Source organism: Nicotiana tabacum, chromosome 4 (assembly GCF_000715075.1).
Source record: "Nicotiana tabacum cultivar K326 chromosome 4, ASM71507v2, whole genome shotgun sequence".
NCBI lineage: Eukaryota > Viridiplantae > Streptophyta > Magnoliopsida > Solanales > Solanaceae > Nicotiana > Nicotiana tabacum.
Genome location: NC_134083.1, coordinates 32,013,350 through 32,035,302, shown reverse-complemented (window position 1 = coordinate 32,035,302; position 21,953 = coordinate 32,013,350). Strand labels below are relative to the sequence as shown.

Genomic DNA, 21,953 nt, shown 5'->3' with positions numbered 1-21,953 from the left:
GAACTCGAATTAAATAATTATATCATTTTCATATCAAATATTAGGCAAATAACTAAATAATTATTTCTAAATATTAGAAAAATAATTAAATGACTATTCCTACATATAAGGAAAATAACTAAAATTACTACTTTGTCCAGTACAAAATATATTCCTAAAAGGTATAAAAGGCGAACGACATTTCGCTAAGTGCATTCATACTTTTAATATAGTATAGATTATCTCAATCAAGAAATTATAAAATTAAGTGACTCCACAAATTACTTGTCCAAACTCCAGCACCTGTGTCCTTCGTAACAGTAAATTCATAGAAAAGGTTGCCTTTTTATCCCCACTAATGGTTGCCTTCATTATGCTCATAATTGTACTTGTCAAGATGCTAAGCTTGATAATCGAAGGATATATTTTGTGTTAGGGATATAGTAGCTATACCCTAGATCCAATCTCATATTTGATGATTTGAACACATTTTTATGAACGTTATTTGATATAAAAATATATGGCATATGATATTCTTTCATCATAGTTATTATTAATTGTTTGATTAACATGATAAGTTCCTTGATTAAATTTTGAGACTTGATATTATGATGGAGATCATGATAATGAGAGTGAAGTTTCTTATAATTTAATCTAAATTTGTTCTTAATCGTAGGATTATTAATTTCGACATTAGTGATCCGGTTAGATCAATATTTATGTGATCGTGTTTATTGGATAAAGATTAGTTGATCTCACTAACTAAATCACATAGATAGATGATGCATATAGAGATATGATCATTGAACCGACTCATTGGATAATTCCTAATGGTTAAAATTACCACAAATTGTCAATAGGATATTCTCTTGAAGAATGTGATGTAAAAGTTTCCTTTGACCTCAGATCGTCATCGTAATTGACAAGTTATTTATTGTGTTTTGATACTAGATACCTATGGCCCTAGGGCGATAGTTGAAAGGATACTGGGTACGATTAAATACTTGTACTTGTAGAATTAGCGATTGATCAAGATGGAATCTGTCAACTCTTGGTAATGAATTTAAGCTCCATGTTGTCATGAATTGTAAACGACCAAATTAAGACCTTGGCTAGGGCAATTGAATGAAAGAAAAATGGAGTTTCTTAGGTCATTCAATAGTCGATTATATTTGACATGAGCACATAGTTGGTCGCCTATTAGGATTTGACATTTGAACTATTATCCTAGGGTGACCCGGAGTTATAAGGACAGAAGAAATTACTACATTATTCTTCTACTGATTCTTCAGAGTAAATTGCATACTTCATTCTATCTGGTCGTTACGGAGAGTTGCTAGACGCTATCCTTGATTAGTATATTGATGTAATCAATCTACTACCGGTTTAGTATTGAACCTATGGAGTTGCACACTAACGAGTGTTCTGATCTTTGCTAAAGGATTAATTATTTTATTTGATAATTAAATTAAACAATTTAATTAGTCAAATAAAGTTAGTTATTAATACGGATGAAATATTATTATATTCTTTGATAGCACACAAAATTTAATGAATATTGTAAGCAAATTGGATTTTACTATTTAGAATAGTATATTGAATTATATCTCTTGGTTAATTATTATCTAAGATAATTATCAATACATATATACTATGTATATATGTTGGACGTGGCTTTCATATGATTCCCATTAGGAATGGGATTTGCAATTTTATAAGAAAATTGTACAAGTCCAATTTTAAGAACTTTGGGCTTAGCTACGTGAAGTCACCGTCATTAGCCTTTTCCTTAACATAAAAGGAAAGAAGGCTATGGTTAATGATATATATATAAGTATCATTCAACTAGTAGCAGTAGAGATTGTCTTCAAAAAATCCAAAAGCCGAGAGAAACGTTTTTGACAAGAAAAATAGTTTCTTGTCCGATTACCACTACACTGAAGGTTTATGAGAAAAAACTTCAGCATGGTATTTTTCATCCAATTTGTTAGCGATTTCATTGATCAAAGAGTTGATAGCAAGGATCGGTCTCGGTGTGGATACGCATAGAGTCTTAACATTATCGAAGAAATTTTGAAACGAGACTCTATTCACCAGGTACGTCTTAGATTCGATCTTTGACATGTAAATAAATTTTAAACATGAAAAGATCTGCCTAGAATTGTTATTGTCTTCCGTTGCGTGTTACGTACATCGATATGCAATCGGCAATCCTACAGTGGTATCAGAACCGTGTTTTATTGTGTCTAAAATTTATTTACGAAATATTTTAAGATTATATTTGAAGAGTTCAAACCATAATACATGGGTTTTGTGTAATAGTCAAATTGTTTGAATGCACATGAATTGATATTATTTTATTGTGAATAAAATATGTATTCATATAAGTTAAGCTATTTAGATAGTTCATAACTTGAATTTGAAATTTTGTATTAGATACGTCGGTAATCTATAATAGGTTATTGGATTCTACTGTTATTTTAATTGTTATTAGTTCATGAGATGTTAATTAATAATAATATTCTGGCATGATTTATTTTTATGTGATATAGTATAAGATAAACATGTTAGAAGAATGTTGAATTTCGTTTTTATGTCACGTGCTTGTTCATTACATAATTTTGAATTATTTATTACATGTGATGTAAATTAAATTAGGACAAAGCATGTAGACAACTTGAACTAAAATCACATGCTAAAAGTTGTTTTAGTAACAATTCCCTCTTACTAAAATTTGAGTTCTTAAATAATAAACTATAAGATAATTCATTGTAAAGCTATCCATCAAAATAAATAATTTTATTTATTTCTTGTTTATAAGGAGCGGCCTGACAATCATGAGACTTATAGTTTGAGAATATGTAAAAATTATTTATTGCATTAGATGCATGGATTGAAAGAATTATTTAATTTTAAACTAGACGCCTGGAGTACCCGGGGAGTATAAAATTTAATAAGTTCTTTGCTATCATGATGGTTGAACTCAACTATGCCAATAGGATCGACCTAACTACCAAGGGATTATTTGACATAGAGCTATTTAAGGAAATTGTACGGGGATACAATTGGTAAGAGTACGTACCTTTAAAATATATGTGAGAAACGATTTGACTTCCAAATGGCTCATACATATTGTTGCATGATTTCTTTACTCCACTAACAGAAATAAAGATATCACTGTGTAAAATACTTGGGACCAACAAGTTGGTAGGACCAAACTTTGATGACTGGTATAGAAATTTGAGAATTGTTCTAATGAATGAAAAGCTCATTGATGTGATCGATAAGCCAGCAAAGATAGTCCCACCAGAGAATGATGTTGAAGGCACCAAGGTTTATCAGAAATACTTGGAAGAATGCCTTGCTATTAAACACATCATTCTCGCTACTATGAGTTCGAAACTCCAAAGGAAACATCAGAAAATGAATCCAACTGCAATCATTGAATATCTTAAGAAGATGGTTGATACACAGCTGGACATTGGAAACTCTCCAATTGGACCCCACGACAATCATGTGATTGATCTTACCGAAAAACTTGAGAAGTTGGGGTACAAGCTTGGTAAAGAGCTTTCTGAAGATTTGATCTTGCAATCAATATATGATGCTGAATGTTTTCACTGTAAGAAGAAAGGACATTGGAAGAGGAACTGCAAGGAGTATCTTGCAACTCTAAAGGATAAGAAACAAAGTGAGACAATAATGAAAAATGTTTTCAAGGTTTCTTTAGCTACTACTAATTCTTCATTGTGGGTATTAGATACTGGCAGTGGTTATAACATCTGCAATAGGTTACAAGGGTTCAAGATAAGTAGAAGGTTGAAGAAAGCAGAAGTTAATCTACAAGTTGGAAATAGTGCAAAAGTTGTAGTCATAGCTGTAGGATCAACTTCTTTAATAATGTCTTCGGGCAAAGTACTTATGATGGATGATTGTTATTATGTTCCTAAATTTGTTTCGAACATAATTTCAGTTTCTATGTTGGACAAGCGTGGGTTTCGCATTAACATAGGCAATGGTATTTGCTCTATTTATTATGGTGATGATTTATATGTGAATGGCTATCTCCAACATGATGTTTATTTCTTACCTAATGTGAATGCAAATTCGATTATGCATGTTTCTAGTCTTAAGAGAAAAAGAGATGATCAAGTAAATCATACATACCTTTAGCATCGTAGGCTTGGTCATATTGGAGAGAAAAGAATTAACAAGTTGTACAAGGAAGGGTACTTTGACAAGTATGATTTGAATCATATCCAACTTGTGAATCTTGTCTCAAAGGAAAAATGACCAAATCTCAATTTACTGAAAGTGGAGAAAGAGCTTCTGAATTATTGGGACTAATTCATACAGATGTTTGTGGATCCATGAAAATTCAAGCTAGAGGTGGATATTCTAACTTCATCACCTTCACTTATGATATGTCAAGATATGGATTTGTGTATCTTATGAAACACAAATCTGAATCTTTTGAAATGTTCAAAAGGTTCCGTACTGAAGTTGAGAAACAAACTAGTAAAAGTATCAAAGTACTAAGGTCTGATAGAGGTGGAGAATATCTTAGTGAAGATTTTACTAGGTATCTCAAAGAGAATGGGATTCTCTCACAGTGGACACCTCCAGGAACACAACACAATGGTGTATCTGAAAGGAGAAATCGAACCTTATTAGATATGCTGAGATCTATGATGAGGTTCACTGTTCTTCCAATAAATTTATGGAGATATGCTTTGCAAGCAGCAACATACTTAATAAAGTTCTCACTAAGTCAGTCTCTACAACACCATATGAGATATGGAAAGGACGTAAGCCTAACCTTAAACATATTAAAGTTTGGGGTTGTCCAGCTTATGTTAAGAGACTGCAGTCTGATAAACTTGACTTAAGATCTCAGAAGTATAGGTTCATTGGTTATTCCAAAGAAACAATGGGATATTATTTCTATCACCCTTCTGACCATAAAGTGTTTGTGGCTAGAGGAGCACCCTTTTTGGAAAGAGAATTTCTTTTGGAAGGAAATTATAGTGGAGAAATAGAACTTGATGAAGTTCAAGAAACTAATGAATCAACACAAAATCAAGATCATGAGACACAAGTTGAACAACCTTTATTGGATGTTTTGAAGTTGACAAGGAAGTTTCCATCTTCAACGGTTGAAGTTCAAGAACTAAATGTAGTTCAAGAACAGGTTAATAAACCAGTTACAAACCAAATTGAACAACAACCAAATCCAGCACAAGGTGAACAAGTTGTACAAGCACCTCTTAGAAGGTCTACACGAGAACGTCATGTACCAACTAGATTAAATCTAATGGTACAAGATGATGTATCAAATGAGGTTGATCATCATTTGATAATGACCCTAAGACCTATGAAGAGGCTATACAAAGTTCTGACTATGAGAGATGGCAAAAGGCTATGGAATCCGAAATGGAATCCATGAAGGAAAATAAAGTATGGACTTTAGTTGAACCTTCAAAGGATATAAAACCTATAGGTTGTAAATGGGTTTTTAAGAAAAAGATTGAAGCAGACAAAAAGGTAGAGACCTACAAAGCTCGTCTTGTTGTCAAGGGATATCGTCAGAAAGAAGGAGTCGACTATGACAAGACTTTCTCTCCCGTGGCAATGCTCAAATAAATTCAAATTTTGCTTGCTATAGCAGCATACTATGATTATGAAATATGGCAAATGGATGTGAAAACAGCTTTCCTTTATAGTGAGCTAGAAGAGGATGTGTACATGACACAACCTGAAGGTTTCACATCTCCGTTTGATCATAATAAAATTTGCAAGCTACAAAAATCCATTTATGGAGTAAAGCAAGATTCTCGAAGTTGGAATATTCGATTTAACAAGACAATTGAAAAGTTCAATTTTGTTAGATGCGAAGAAGAGCCTTGTGTGTACAAAAAGGTTAGTGGGAGCATAATTATACTCTTAGTACTGTATGTTGATGATATATTACTCATAGGGAATGATATACCGGCATTGCAAAGTACCAAGATTTGGCTATCTGAACAGTTCTCCATGAAAGACTTGGGAGAAGCAGCTTATATTTTGGGAATAAAGATCTATAGAGATAGATCGAGGAAGCTGCTTGTACTTTCCCGGTCTTTGTACATTGATACCATCTTAAAGAGGTATAGCATGGATAATTCCAAAAGAGCCTGTCGGTAGAATTACTCTTAGTAGGGAGGATTGTCCTAAAACACCTAAGGAGAGAGAACACATAAGTAGGATCCCATACGCTAGTGCAGTGGGAGCTATCATGCATACCATGACATGTACACGTCCTGATGTGGCTTATGCACTAGGAGTGACTAGCCGATATCAGGCAAATCTTGGTGAGGAACATTGGAAGGTGGTGGAGACCATTCTTAAGTACTTAAGAAGGACTAAATATCAATTCCTCATATATGGAGATTCTGAATTGAAACTTGAAGGTTATACTGATGCAAGTTTCTCTTCATATAGAGATAATAGCAAATCTATTTCTGGTTATGTATTCACCTTAAATGGTGGTGCAGTGAGTTGGAAAAGCTCCAAACAAGCTACAGTAACTGATTCAGTTACTCAAGCAGAATATATCACTAGCTGCTAAGGAAGCTGTATGGGTGAAAAAGTTCTTAACTGAACTTGGTGTGGTTCCTTCAATAGAAGGTGCGGTTCCATTGTTGTGTGACAATACTGGAGCCATTGCTCTAGTAAAAGAACCAAAATCACACCAAAAATCCAAACACGTCATGCGAAGGTATCACTTGATAAGAGAAATCATTGAACGTGGAGACGTCTAGATTCAAAAGGTTGATGGAAAGGAAAATACTCCAGACCCATTCACTAAAGCTCTTGGTGCAAAGGAGTTTGACAAACACAAGTGAAAATTGGGAATGGAGTACAATAGCGATTGGCTCTAAAACAAGTGGGAGATTGTTAGGGATATAGTAGATATGCCCTAGATCCAATCTCATATTTGATGATTTGAACATATTTTTGTGAACGTTATTTGATATAAAAACATATTGCATCTGATATTCTTTCATCATAGTTATTATTAATTGTTTGATTAACTTGATAAGGTCCTTGATTAAATTTTGAGACTTGATATTGTGATGGAGATTATAATTTAATCTAAATTTGTTCTTGATCATAGGGTTATTAATTTGGACATTAGTAATCTGATTAGATCAATATTTATGTGATCGTGTTTATTGGATAAAGATTAGTTGATCTCACCAACTAAATCATATAGATAGATGATGCATATAGAGATATGATCATTGAACCGACTCATTGAATAATTCCTAATGGTAAAAATTACCATAAATTGTCAATAGGATATTCTCTTGAAGAATGTGATGTAAAAGTTTCCTTTGACCTGAGATCGTCATAGTAATTGACAAGTTATTTACTATGTTTTGATACTAGACACCTATGGCCCTAGGGCGATAGCTGAAAGGATATTGGGTACGATTAAATACTTGTAGAATTAGTGACTGATCAAAATGGAGTCAGTCAACTCTTGGTAATGAGTTTAAGCTCCATGTTGTCATGAATTGTAAACGACCAAATTAAGACCTTGGCCATAGCAATTAAATGAAAGAAGAAAAGAGTTTATTAGGTCATTCAATAGTCGATTATATTTGATATGAACACATAGTTGGTCGCCTATTAGGATTTGACAGTTGAATCATATCCTAGGGTGACCCGGAGCTATAAGGACAGAAGGAATTACTACATTATTCTTCTACTGATTCTTGAGAGTAAATTATATACTTCATTCTATCCGATCGTTGAGTGTTGCTAGACGCCACCCTTGATTAGTATATTGATGCGATCAATTTACTACAGGTTTAGTATTGAACCTGTGGGGTCGCACACTAACGAGTGTTCTAATCTTTGCTAAAGGATTAATTATTTTATTTGATAATTAAATTAAATAATTTAATTAGTCAAATAAAGTTAGTTATTAATACGGATGAAATATTATTATATTCTTTGCTGGCACACAGAATTTAATGAATATTGTAAGCAAATTGGATTTTAATATTTAGAATAGTATATTGAATTATATCTCTTGGTTAATTATTATCTAAAATAGTTATCAATACATATATACTATGTATATATGTTGGACGTGGCTTTCATCTGATTCCCATTAGGAATGGGATTTGCAATTTTATAAGAAAATTGTACATGCCCAATTTTAAGAACTTTGGGCTTAGCTACGTGAAGTCACCGTCATTAGCCTTTTCCTTAACATAAAAGGAAATAAGGCTATGGTTATATATATATATATATATAGATATTATTCAACTAGAAGCAGTAGAGATTGTCTTCACAAAATCCAAAAGGCGAGAGAAACGTCTTTGACAAGAAAAATAGTTTCTTGTCCGATTACTACTACACTGAAGGTTTATGAGAAAAAACTTCAGCATGGTATTCTTCATCCAATTTGTTAGCGATTTCATTGATCAAAGAGTTGATAGCAAGGATCGGTCTCGGTGTGGATACGCATAGAGTCTTCGCACTATCGAAGAAATTTTGAAACAAGACTCTATTCACCAGGTACGTCTTAGATTCAATCTTTGACATGTAAATAAATTTTAAACACGAAAAGATATACCTAGGATTGTTATTGTCTTCGGCTGCGTGTTACGAACATCTATATGCAATCCTACATTTTGTACTATTGTTTCCTTCCTTGGTAAGACAGCTGTCATAATAAAGAATGTGTTGCTAAAATGGTAATCTACAAGGTTATCTCTTGACCTTCAAGTAAAAGCATAGACTAACTTGAATATCTCTTCAACTGATTTATTTCCATCAAGCATTTCCTTGCTTTCTATTTATTTTGTCCGGAAGTACCTCTCTGTGAGTATCTCTTGCATACATTGTGATAAGAATTACCAAACAAGAAAGCAGTAAGATTGATGATATGTACCTTTAAGTTGATCCAAGCATAAGGTAATCCGGTTGGAGTATTGAAAGCAGGTAGAAAGCGTTGTCCCAAATCCTCAGCCAGGTCAAGGAGTTGATTCTTATAAGTTCCTTGAACCAACCTGTTCGTAGAATCAGTGGCAAGAATATGAGCAGAAACAAGTCCTCCAAGAACTCTTATGTTGCACTACAATTGGTGGTCAGGAAAAGAGAAAAATTATTAAGTGACTTGAATAAAACGTGAGCCAAAGCACATATCCTCCTTGATTGAGTGCTTGGAAATACTACTTAAACGTGGTTATCAAAAGTATTAATTGCGCCAAAAAATTGAAGATACACAAGGCAAGCACAATCACCCAATTAGACCATACAAAGAAATGTAAATGTTACAATATATGTATTACCTCAAACAGATTTATCCTTGCATCAACATCAAATGATAGATTTTCGGATAGCCAAAGAATAGCCTTTTCAAACTCAGTGTAGTTACCCAAGATTGCGAGGCTGGAAGAAAAAAAGATAAATGGGCAAAATAAAAATGATACATAATTGGTTCTGAGTTGCAAGAAGAACAACAAGTGTAACCTACCTGGAGAGTGATTCAATTAGGGTAAGAGCAGACCCATTGTACTGTTGTGGCAGATGTTCAAGCTAAATATGGCGACACATGGTAAACCATTTCATACTATTAGTAATAAATAAGGCTTGTTTTCTTCAATGAGAATTCTTTTAAAGTTAAGGCATACTCTTACCTTCAAATTTCCAAGTTCACTTAGAGAATCTGTGTAGGTGTTGGTCAGAGGTTTCAGCTCATCATGCTGCAACAAAAATTAGACAGCCAAAAAGTTAGTAACTTGAGTTGGTAGCTTCTGGATGCTGATTCAACAGTAGCAGATGGAATGTAAAACAGGAAAAGTAAATGCAGAGGTTTGTCTCACCGGAAAAGCATACATCATGTAGTTATCATAAGCATGGTAAAACCTGCCACACCAGAAAACGTTATTTAATAATGTAGCATGTTAACAAGAAAATTATGTTAATTGTACTTTCCTCCTCTCTTGTAGGCTCGTAAATGACAACGGAATATGAAAACGAGCATTTATAGCTACATCATGTATAATTTGCGAGGAAATTAAACTTTAGACTATATATTCATCAAAAGCCTTTTCAAGTTTTTTTGTAAAGGAAATCACATCTTTAATTGATATTAATGAAAGATAGGCGATTGAGACAAGTTTAGACTTACATTTCGCGAACTCTATCGCTCATGCGCTTCCTTTTATCTGCCATAAGATTGGTGGAGTGTTGTTGTGACAAACAGATGATAAATATGGAGGGAGAGATGACAAGATAGAGAAGAATCCATATTGCCACCGCTGGTCGAAAATTAATGGAGGGAAAATTGGAGAAGAAGATGGGTATTGAGAAGCGAGGGACGAGGGGGTTGAAAGTGCAGTAGATCTTGGATCTGTTGTGATGTATTCAAAATTCCTTGTCAGCATTGCTTCGTTGGAGAGCCCAATCACAAGCCGCCATATCACGCAGTTATTTTGTTCCCTTTCTTGTCTAATCCTAATAATTTCCAAGAGATTCAACCTCCTATGACTCCTCACTATAATAAATTGTGGGTTATTCTATGCCTTTTTAAGTAATCTATTAATCAAAATCAGTATGTAAGGTCTTATTATCCAATATTCGTACGACCACATCTCTAATGGTCTATCTCGTGCGTTAAATATACATGCTAATACACAAATTTTCTATATTATACATGTTGTGCCTTGAATTTTCTATTTATAACATTTTTAAAACTATTTGACTATGACTTCTAGGTTTCTCATATTTTTGTTCTATAATAGTATATTTCATGTAGATATATTGTTATTGTATATTTTTAAATAAAACTTTCGTTGAACTTATGCTTCATGCCTTATATAAACTAGCGTCCCATGCCTACTAACACACTAAAGCTTACGCCTCAGTATTATATTATAGATATTACTAAATTAGTAGTTGATCTCGAATTAGTACGAGACAAGTTGCTTTTACTAAATCAAAATACTTACATAAATTCAGTCAAAATACATGTAAACACTAAATACAATTACTTTCTGAGGCAAAACCTAAGCTAATACAGCTACATATTTAAGCCACGTAAATTTCCATCTGAAGTATTATGTTAGCCATAGTGCTAGCTGCTCCTTTTTCAATTAAAGCCAACCTCGCATTCTTTTAATTTAAAAATTCGTAAAAGGAAAGTTCGATGTTGTCTAAGGGTTTTCTTGAACTTTTATTTTAGCGGTGGTCCCGAAGCGTAAACATAGAGTAGTAATTAAGAATATATTAAATCCAAAACAGGATATATTCAAAATAAGAAAAATGTAGTGTTAGTACAACGAGCTGCTATATCCTTGTCTGATAAAACAAGAGCATATTCAAAGGATATTAGCACACCACTTTTAGATGACAGCAACTTTCCAGCAAACTACTTAACGCTCAGGAAGTAGAGGGCACGATGACAAGGGACAAGGGATATCTCCCTCTAGACTCACCACCCTGAATCGCGATAAAAGAGCTATTCTGCAAGTATAGTTCACCTGAAGAACTAGCAACAGTAAAACATGGGGAATGAGTGCCGTTCTGACAGTGATATACAGAGCTGAAACTGATAAGTGAACTTCCGTAAACAATGGTGGGAACATAAGAGTAAGGGTACATAACTCCATTGTTTCTGATTAAAGCATTAAGGTAGAACATGGAGCTACTTGCCCTTTTTGCTTCAAGATCCATCCTTTTCTTCTTCAGCCTCTCTCTTCTATGGGCATTTTGGTGACCTCCAAGTGCCCGTGAGTTTGAAAACTTTTTCAAACAGAAGTGGCACTCATATTTAAGCTCCATGACAGCTGAGACACTCAAGTTTCGGAGGTTCTCGTTTGGGTTGGGAAGAACTATACCAGAGGAATTCATACAGATGGAAGTTTTTTCCTTTGGTCGTTCATCCATAAATGTTTCTAAGGAGCTTACACTCTCGTGTCTTTCAGATCTTGAACAAATGCTATCCTTCAAACAAGGATTTAACTCAAAGCCAAATATTCTAAGCTTTTAATCTGAAGCACTAGTTTTGCAACAGATAATATCTGTTCCATTCCTTCCGGTTGAAAGGAGATTATAGTTGGTAGATTTTTGGTACACTGCCTCATCCATTGGACTGAAAAGTTCCCGGCATGCCAAATGTTTTGGAATGCTACATTTATAGGAGATGCACTATATATTATAGTAGAACCACCAAAAGAAGATGTCACACTCATGCATATCCAACATTATATCCAACTAAATCATTATATAATGAAAAGGTTCACATAAAGTCAGAACAAGGAGCCCTAGCGCATTACTCAATTAGGACTTTTTCCATTTTATCTTTATTTTCCAGTACATGCCATTAGTTATTCTTTCTGTTTTTTTTTTTTCCTAGACATGTCATTAGTTAATCTCGCGAAGGAAATCCGTATTTCACTCAGAAATATCACCTCTTAAAGTAACTTAGCAGCACAAAACTTGCACCAAAAGGTAGCGAACTTGATAATCGACGATTTTATAGACTTGTACAAGATGTGGACCACATCCTCAAAAAAGAAACCAGCACCACAGCTGGTAAGCTGCATAATTTAAGATTGAGAAATTTAAATTTCTACTATAATACAGTTATTATTTCCTGTCAAAAGCATAAGAAATTACTTCTTGGTTACAAGCAAAATAAAATAAATTCAGAAGTGGATAATGAGAGGAGCAAATCTTTTAATCAAGGTCACCAATTAGATCTGAGCATATCTGGTTTGAGCATAATAAATTTGTATCCAGCACCTAGAAAAATAGATTTACAGCTAAAGCAAGTCATTGGCATGTATTAGCATTAGCCAGCTAAAGCTTTTTGTTCCATCTGCCCAAGTTGGCTCAATGGACCACATCTTTGGAGCTTTTTTGCCATTTCAGAAGCCTAATGGAATGTGTTGTAATACCACATTTTTATTTGGTGCTTATCAACAATCATCTCAAGCCCCATTTCATTCTTCTCACTCAATTTACAAAAAGTTTTATTCCTCAATAGGGAGGGGTTTGGGGGGGGGGTGAAAAGCACAACAAAAGCAGAATGACCAGAGGATATAATTAAGCATATACCAGGCGTAGATGCATTACAAATCGCTAGTGAAAATAGAGAGATGTGACCTGTTTTCTCTAAGAAGTGGTCCAAAGACATGAAGTAATTGATTTCCTATTTAATCTTTGTGCACAGGACCCAAATGCAGCACCAAATGTGAAGAGATCATGTACAAAAAAGAATGCAAAAACATCATGTACGCGAATAGATGCATAGAGTTCAGAGGTCATAAAAGAGAACAAAGAAAAAAAAACAAAAACCTCATGTACATGAATAGATGCATAGAGTTCATAATTTGGTTTCATATTGCATTAGAACTTTGGCGCAGTAATGGGCAAAGTTTGTCACAGTGTTCCTTTTTGGGTTTGTCAGAACCTTTTCCCGAGCATTCCCTACAGACCTTACCATGGGTATAAATGAGACAATTAAGGTCAAACTTTAGTTCATCTGGAATTCGCCGATTCAGATGAAGATATGTCTTTTTTACATCAGCTGCAGCGGGTACCCAACGAAGAGTCTTTGCAATCTGAAAAATCTGTAGTAAGTTTTGAATGTTAGGCGAATACTTTGAACAGGCAAATAAGTCCTTTAAAGTGAAACTCACATGTGTGTCCACTGGAAAATCATCTTGCTGAAGATGGAACATCAAGACACATGCCACCTGCATCCATTGCATATTGTTAGAATCACAGCAGCTGGTAAAAGACCAATTAGAAAGGTTGCCGGTGATAAGATCTTTCAGTTTGCAAACACCACCATTAGCATACGCCTTTTTTTTTCATGCCATCTTTCAGATAACTTCATTTTTTCCCCATCAATGGTAAGCACGACCAACATTTTTAAAGTCGCGCATGGGAGTCAGACATTTTTAGGACATGGACGCTCTGGGCAAACCTTTGCCACTTGTCTGAAGCATTTTCTAATCTGCCGTCTTATAAGTTTTTGGGACACGGATACCTGCTAATAATTTTTAAAAGGTAACAGCACATATGTCCTCCATTTCAGACAAACATATCTTCCATGCACTGGGGACGTGTGACTAGACTTGGAAACCAAATCAACACTAAGTTTTGCCAATGCTCTCATCTGCTTCAGGTTCTCTTCTTCTGTTCCCTCTCCCTCTCGCTCTTCTTCTTTACCCGTGATCTTCCTTGGCTCTACTAGTTCCAGGTCATTTGGTCAAGTATTCTGCTTCTGTCTCTTTTAACAAGGAGGTGTACGGGCCTGCTTGCGGGTACCTCGACAATTCCACCTATCATTCGGAAGTATTCTTCTTTTCATCACTTCTTTGCTCCCTCAATCGTGCTTAATATGCTGCTCTTTGCAACATACTTTAGCCCCAAAAAAATAGACTATGTTCGATAATGAATGGTACATTTTGATACAATATCAAAAAGAGTTGGACTCTTAGAACTAGTATAATATGTAGCTCTATATAGATTCTTTCTTAATATCTAGCAAATTCTTGCAATGTAATTTTGCATTTTCCTGTCACAGAGTAAGAATCTTATTCTCTTTCTTACAATGTTATCTTTTCTTTTTCCTTTTTTGTTTCTAATTTAAGCATAAAAACAATTTAATTGAGATCCATAACATGCTCAATTCTTGCAAGTCCCCCAAAATTTTGAAATTTCAAGTTTTCGCTTCAGACACAAAAGTCAAGTCATGTCTGGTTTGGTACTACTCATACTGGCACTACACTTATTCTAAGCACTAGGAAGCTCTATGACCTAATGGAGACTCCACTAGATATTAATTGTTCATTTTCCTTTTATAAGTACTCCAGATATATTTTCTTTTTTTGAACAAATACTCCATCAGATATTACTAACAATGAAAAGGCTTGCTAAGGCCTAAGGGGGGTTCTAACTTCAAATTCCAAGAGCAGGGGGAGATAGTTGTTTAGAGCATATTTCTCATGTCAAACTGAAAGAAATCCTGTAAAATTCACCATTTGATGCTCGAACTTGGCTCGAAAGGTTTAAGGGATTGAAAGAAAGTGGAGGTTCACCAAAGTTATGATAGTCTATAGGACTTCCACCCCACTCTGCCCATGTCACTCCCGTCCCTCATGGTAGGATGGGACAAGATTGTAAACAAATATAGCAAGAAAAAGAAGTGTGATCGAGAATTCTCTACCACTTATTTACTCTTATGAGCAGAGACAAGGAGAAATTTTCTTTTTCCTTGGAGGCACCAAAAAATAGTCCAACACCACCCTCACGCTGAAAAAAGAAAGTCTATACTTTGAAGCATGGTGATCAACCCAGACATGCAGTAGAGGGTGGACAAAGCATTGGCATCAGAAAGCTTGGAAGCAATTGCATTTTCTGAGGTACCATGAAGAGAACAGAGCAGAAGTAGGGTATCTTAAATAGTGTAGGAATACACTGTAAAGGCATTTTTATTGATTAAAAATAATTAAGTTTCCATATTTTCTTGTAATACAACAGAATCTAGTAGTAAGTTTCTACAGTTCTGATGAGGGCTAATAACAAAGAGGAACAACGTCCTTATTTTCTATTTACAAAGGTGCCGCTGTCTAGTTATCAACATGAAGAGAAGAAATATGAAAATGTTATGAATCCATGCATGGTTGTTCAATTAATATGCAATAGGAACTTGCCAGATCTCTAAGAGACAAGTATACCAAAAAATAACACTTAAATAGGCATATTAATATCCAAACTCCAAGCTCAACTCATATTAGCCTTAAACACGGTCCACGATTCCCCAAGCAATATTTAAAACAAAACTGAGCACAAGTTACCGTTTTGGGGCCAATCCCTCTGAAACAAGAGAGTTCCCTTTTTATTTCCTCTATGGATAGTTCTCTCAAGTACTCCAAGCACAGATTTCCTTTTTTCTGAAACAATGAACTCAATATTCCCTTGATACAAGAAGTTTTGGTGGGCGCTAAACCTCCACATCTTATGGCATCTTCAACAAGCTTTGCATCAGCAGCTAGAACCTAAGCATTTGAAGATAAAATTCAATAAATAAGTTGGTCCGAAGTGCCAAAGTTTATCCATTTCATCAATGCACAATAAATCGATTATAGAGTAGTCAAGGAAATACATGATCATTCTTGGTTTAAGCAATATAGAGAGCGATAGTACAAAAAAAGCTAGTACTAAAATAAAGCACCATATAAAAACATAATGAATCGGCCAGTATCTACACTAGCAATGTCAGATCAGGTAAAATGCTATGAGCCAACATAAAATGTAAGTAACGTAAAATCCTAAAATAGAGGAAAAGCACCTCAGAAGGGGTTTAAGAGTTACCCTATTAAACTTAAAATAAAAATACCGTCTTTGGTTAATCAAACCCTTAGCCATCATAAAGCAAGCATGTACGAAGAAATTGAATTAATGGAGTAACTTAATTTGAAAAAAGCTTACAGATTCCCAGGTTGGAAAAGAGGATTTGAGGGAAGCAAAAGCCCTCTGAGAGTTAGCTTCAGTGGTGTTCTGCGACAAAATGGTGCTTATTAGACCGTCCAGTACACTCCGTTTACAAGACTCAGTACCACTAACATCATCATCTTCATCTCCAATGTCATTATCATGATTGAGTGATCTTTGCTTGCGGTACTTGATAAATTCTTTGGGGAAACCATGGACGGCCAAGAGATCATCCCTCACAGTTCGGCATTCGTCCGGCGTAGGCCGAGGGAAATCGGGGAATGGCTCACTGCCATTGGAGGAAGCAGTGGTGACTTGAGCCGTTTTCGATGATTTTGCAGACGAACATGGAGAAGGTGAACATTGGTCTTCGGATTTTTTCCTCTTTCGGCTTTTTTGCGCCTTTGTCAGTTTGGTCATTTCTTCGGTAATGAACCCTATGATAGGCCCAGTGCTATTCAATCGATTTGCCGAAATGTAATTGTTTCAATTATACAATCACTTCCATGTTAGAAACAGTAACATGGATGGGTAATTTTTTTATGGAGGAATTTATGTAGAATACAACCATTTAAAGATTTATTTATATTTTTTACAATTATTTTAATAAAATTACTTTTAGTATAATTTATTTTAAAATCTTACCTTTTTAATTAAATTATGTATAACTTTTCATATCCTAAAATCTCTCGCTCTTTCTACCTAACGAATGGATCACTATCAATTTCCCCGGTGCACGTCAAACTGCATAGAAACATTGGTAGCATACTTTTGAAAGCTGATCCACTGGCCTGAGTCAATGGTGGATGTGTCAGATTCATTATACTAAGGTATAGTGGGAGGAGTAAAACGCTGAACCTGAGTTGGGCTTGAAGCAGCAAAGAAAGGGATGTTTAAAGGACATTGATTCTTTTGCCAAAGTCTCCAAATTGAATGTTTGCTTAGGATGCCTAGTTGGTGATGAAAGAGGTGGCATTACAGGGGCACTGTTTGATATTCGTAATGGAGGAAGTGATGAAGGAATGACATTATTCGTAATTAGGGCACTATTTTTTGACAATGTATTATTTTATATTATATATACTATATATTGTGTTATTGTATATATTTATATTTTTTATTATATACATTTAATAATATATACATTATATTTGTTTTCCCAAGTTTGCTTCTTCTTTATCATTCCATCACCAAAATGTATTTACTTCCCCCAAGTTTATATATATATATATATAGTATACAAATATTCATGAACTAAAAAAAATATTATTAAAAAATATACTATACACAGTATCATTTGTTTTTTGATAAGGACTATAAACAGTATAATATATACATATGTTATATTTTCTTTGAGATTTTCATACCTAAAACATATTCTTATACATCTCTGTTGAGATTCTCTCTCACCTAAAACGTATCTATCCGTATTAATTTTTTTCTAATTTCTCCAGAGTCAATTACTCAAATGGTCATTGAACTATCCCTAATTATTTAGTAAAGTCATTTTTCTTTCATTTATAACAAAAAAGTCACTTAACTATACATATAGCACTCAGAATGTCACTCAACCAAATTTCTCAAACTTTTGATTGCTAAATATCTATTTTACCTTCCAAATTTTTATTTTTATATATTTTTAAATATTATGATTTTTTTCCTTTTGATCTATATTATGAACGTACCTATAGAACAAATAAAATTTATTATAAAGTTAAAAAAGTTTAAAATATTTTTTGTGCATATATAATATTAAAATAATAAATAATTGAGCATAACTTTTAAGCATATATAATATTAAAATAATAAATAATTGAGCATAACTTTTAAGCATATATAATATATATTATAAACTACATCTCTATTTTAAATTGTTTATATTAAACAACAACAACAACAACAACAACAACAACAACAACCTAGTAAAATCTCATTAATGGGGTTTGGGAGGGTAGTGTGTACGCAGACCTTACCCCTACCCCGAAGGAGTAGAAGGAGTAAAATCCTCATTCTTTAAACAAGATGCTAATTCAGCAACATAAGAAGCTTTGTTGCTATAATCACAAAAATGACTATTACTGTTGGTGACAATTTGTGTGCTGCAAATTCAATTGCTTCTGTTATCGGCGGGAATTTTATTATTCTAACACTATATATGCTTGAAAAATATTTTACATGTTTTACTTTATGAATAAATGTATTTGCTTTATAAGTAAGCCCATAAAATAAATTAAAAATTAAAAATAATATTCAAAATATAAAAGAAAGAAGATAAAGGTTGATAATTTAAAGGGCAAAATAGGTATTTGACCATTAAAAGTTTGAAAATTTTGGTTGAGTGACCTTCTGAGTGCTATAGGCATAGTTAAGTGACTTTTCTGTTACAAATGAAAGAAAAATAACTTACCGGATAATTATAGATAATTGAGTGATCATTTAAGTAATTGACTCAATTTGTCCGTTAAAGGATTCGAGTATATCCCAATGTCCCAAGCCTCTTCCCCATTATTAAAAAATGTATCCCATGTATACTAATAATAAATATAGTATATAATATATTTTATAGTATAAACTTTATATGAAAGTGTATATAAGTATACAATACAACATACATCATTGTATAGTATCACTTTAGTTCATCTGATGTTTACATTGAGGAAAAAAATCTGATGTATACTACTAATAAATATTGTATACAATATATGATATAATATAAACTTATATGACATTGGTATAAGTATACAATATACAACATATCTTTTATTGTATAATACCACTTTAGTTTTTCGGATGTATACTACTAATAAATATAGCATACAATACATTATATAATATAAACTTATATGACACTTGGTATATATAATATACAATACATCATATCTTTGTTATATAATGGCACGTTAGTTCGTATTGAATTGTTTTAGTATTAAAGTTTACATGCTATATATTGATTATGATGTATTTGTTCCATTTTTTGTGTAATTTTTATTTAAAGGTTATTTCTCCTACTACTAGAGAAGGAGAATTTGATAAAGACTGGATTGTTTGTCGAGAATGTGGTGGAGAAGGAGAATACAAATAAAAAGGCAATGGAGAATTTTTCCTATTTAGTTTCCTTGTTTATAGGAATTGAGATGGAGTATTTTTAGGGAACAATTGATTTTATTAAATATGTTTGATATATAGGAAGCTACCGCATTTAAGAGCTATTTTCTTTATTCTTTTATCGTGTTTAAGTTGTAGAACATGTTAATTACTTTATAGTCGTAGATTATGAAATATTTTATGATTTTACATGTATTTATGTAAACTTCCCTTTTTTATGTCCAAATTTTTAAGTGGACCTTCTTTCTACAATCCCAAAAACGCTACTAATATTATTCGGGGACAAAAAATATAAGCACAGTAACGTTGTGGGTATAATTTTTTGCACCGTGTGCTACAATGAAAATTTTGGATCACGGCTATAACTTTTATAAATCTATATTTATCTATTTGTTTTGCCAATAAGGTGGTTTGAACATTAATTATATTAATTTTATTTAAAGTTAAAGAAACTATATACTATTATTTCTGAAGTGTTGAAATTCATCTTACAAAAATGTTTGTTTTTAGTTAATCGATCAAGACAAAACTTTTAAATGCCCAGTCGCTATTTAGAATTATGTTTGCTTCATTTTAATGTTGTAATAAAAAAGGTTAGACATTTTTTATATTATGTTGTTTTCCGTCAATGTTTAAAATTGGTACATCCAAATGGTCCATAGCACATTAACGGAAGATGTCTGCCCCTGTGCACGTGCCTAATGTCAAAAGTGAACAACTCATCTTGTATGCACCACTTGAAGGAAGGTTAGACTGAAGTACTAATTTGACATAGTTTGGCCATTAGTTATTGTAAGTCGTGAGGAAGATGTCAAAGATGTGACTGTGCGCCTCACTTGTTTAATCACTGGAGTGTTGCAACTTGCAAAGATGTTAGTTGACCCACGGTCAACAAGTCAATATTGGCAGCTTCTTAGCTAGGTTCTTGGTCTTTAGCTTTAGCTTAGAGGGTATATTTCCATCCCTTAAGCAACAGACTGTTTTTACTTTGAAAAAAAAATTACTATTATGGGAGGGGAGGGAATTTACATGATGAAAAGTGAGGAGCTCAACCCATGTGAGCTACTTTCAAATCTCACTTGTTCGATATTGATTTTTACTTGCATCGTTTTCAGAAGGTAACACGAAATAGAGCAAAGTGGAAGATCCAATGAACTCCCTATGATATTTTGTTCTGTAAGTCTTAGCTATCTATCACAGTGGAACAGTGTCAAGTGCAATGAATCATGAGTGAGTATCATCAACAACGACGACGACCTAATGTATTCCCGTAAATGAGGTTTGTGGGAGTATCATTAGAATACGATTTATTTCCACAATCCCGTGCAAACATAGTATATAGTATATAATATAAAGAAACAACAAGCTTGATTAATTGCAAGGAGCAGTTTGCAGAAAAGTGCACCCATTAATAGTTTGCTAGATGGTATATACAGAGTAAAATATGTTATGCTACGTGGCCACCCAAAAGAGGGACACGTGGAACCTAAGACGGGGATAGCCAAAATCGAAGGCAACGGTCCCGTCTGTCACCGAAAAAAATAACGCTCATAGAGATGCAATAAATACTCTTCGCCCGGTAGCATTTAATGGAGAATATTTCACATGATTAAGTATGTTGCCCGTTACAAGGAATTTGATATTTATGCTCACCGTTACATCTTAATCAATGGCCATCATAATTGACATTAAAGAAGGGCATGATCCTAGGACCTCATTTCCTAGACGTAACTATAAATAGTGAGCTCTGTTATCATTGTAATGACGCGAATTTTCTGGCAAAATCTAATACTACAATCTACTCAAAGTTCTAATCAATTTTACCTTCTTATTTTCTGTTCTTGTTCTTATTATTACTGCGCCCGAAGACTTCATTACCAAAGTTTTTATTTCTGTCATTTCGTCTTCCTATCAAGGTTAAGTGTTATATATTTCTTTAGTTATATTGTTATTTCAATATCGAATTAATTCACTTATCTAGAAACCACGTATAAATTCAATTGTACCATTTTACGGGTAAACAGTTTGGCGCCCACCGTGGGGCCTAGACAACTATGTAATTAAGTTGATCATTGACTTTTTTACTAACGTGTTTTGATTATTTTGTCTTAGAAAAAATCATAAGAAATGACAGATAACGGTGTTAACAACACGTACAATCCCGAGGTTCAAAGGGACCAACCTCATTTCGAGGACTCAATCAGTGACACCTACAACGAGGGGAATGACGCCACGCCGGTGCATGACATGCAATATCCTTGATGCGTTCGGGAGACAACTCCCGATGATGCTGAGGAGGAACATGTCGTTGGCGTAGTAAGGGTCCTACAAGAACAACACGCGATCATTCTAGGCCACCTCAC

The 21,953-nt window shown here is 33.8% G+C and overlaps 2 protein-coding genes across 3 annotated transcripts in view; both read right to left on the bottom strand.

The window, feature by feature from the left end:
• LOC107783605 (alpha-mannosidase I MNS5) overlaps positions 1–10,311 on the bottom strand; it is a 37,107-nt gene extending 26,796 nt beyond the window's left edge. Inside the window, exons 1-6 of the mRNA XM_075251638.1 lie at positions 10,169–10,311; positions 9,861–9,903; positions 9,675–9,740; positions 9,512–9,573; positions 9,327–9,426; positions 8,927–9,109 (exon numbers count right to left, since the gene is read on the bottom strand). Of these exons, the coding sequence (XP_075107739.1) occupies positions 8,927–9,109; positions 9,327–9,426; positions 9,512–9,573; positions 9,675–9,740; positions 9,861–9,903; positions 10,169–10,212 (498 nt within the window). The 5' untranslated portion in view covers positions 10,213–10,311. The remainder of the gene's footprint in view (positions 1–8,926; positions 9,110–9,326; positions 9,427–9,511; positions 9,574–9,674; positions 9,741–9,860; positions 9,904–10,168) is intronic.
• Positions 10,312–11,265: 954 nt separating this feature from the next.
• Positions 11,266–17,023, bottom strand: LOC107783606 (putative DNA glycosylase At3g47830). 2 transcript variants are annotated; one of them, XM_016604588.2, is made up of 4 exons: positions 16,483–17,023; positions 15,849–16,049; positions 13,683–13,739; positions 11,266–13,604 (listed from the first exon to the last, which is right to left on the bottom strand). In XM_016604588.2, the coding sequence occupies exons 1-4, from the start codon at positions 16,903–16,905 to the stop codon at positions 13,380–13,382; spliced, it is 906 nt and encodes a 301-aa protein (XP_016460074.1). In that variant the 5' UTR covers positions 16,906–17,023; the 3' UTR covers positions 11,266–13,379. The 2 variants fall into 2 exon arrangements, with proteins under 2 accessions (XP_016460074.1, XP_016460073.1); XM_016604587.2 differs by having other exon boundaries at positions 11,266–13,613; positions 16,483–17,021.
• Between the last annotated feature and the right edge of the window lie 4,930 nt (positions 17,024–21,953).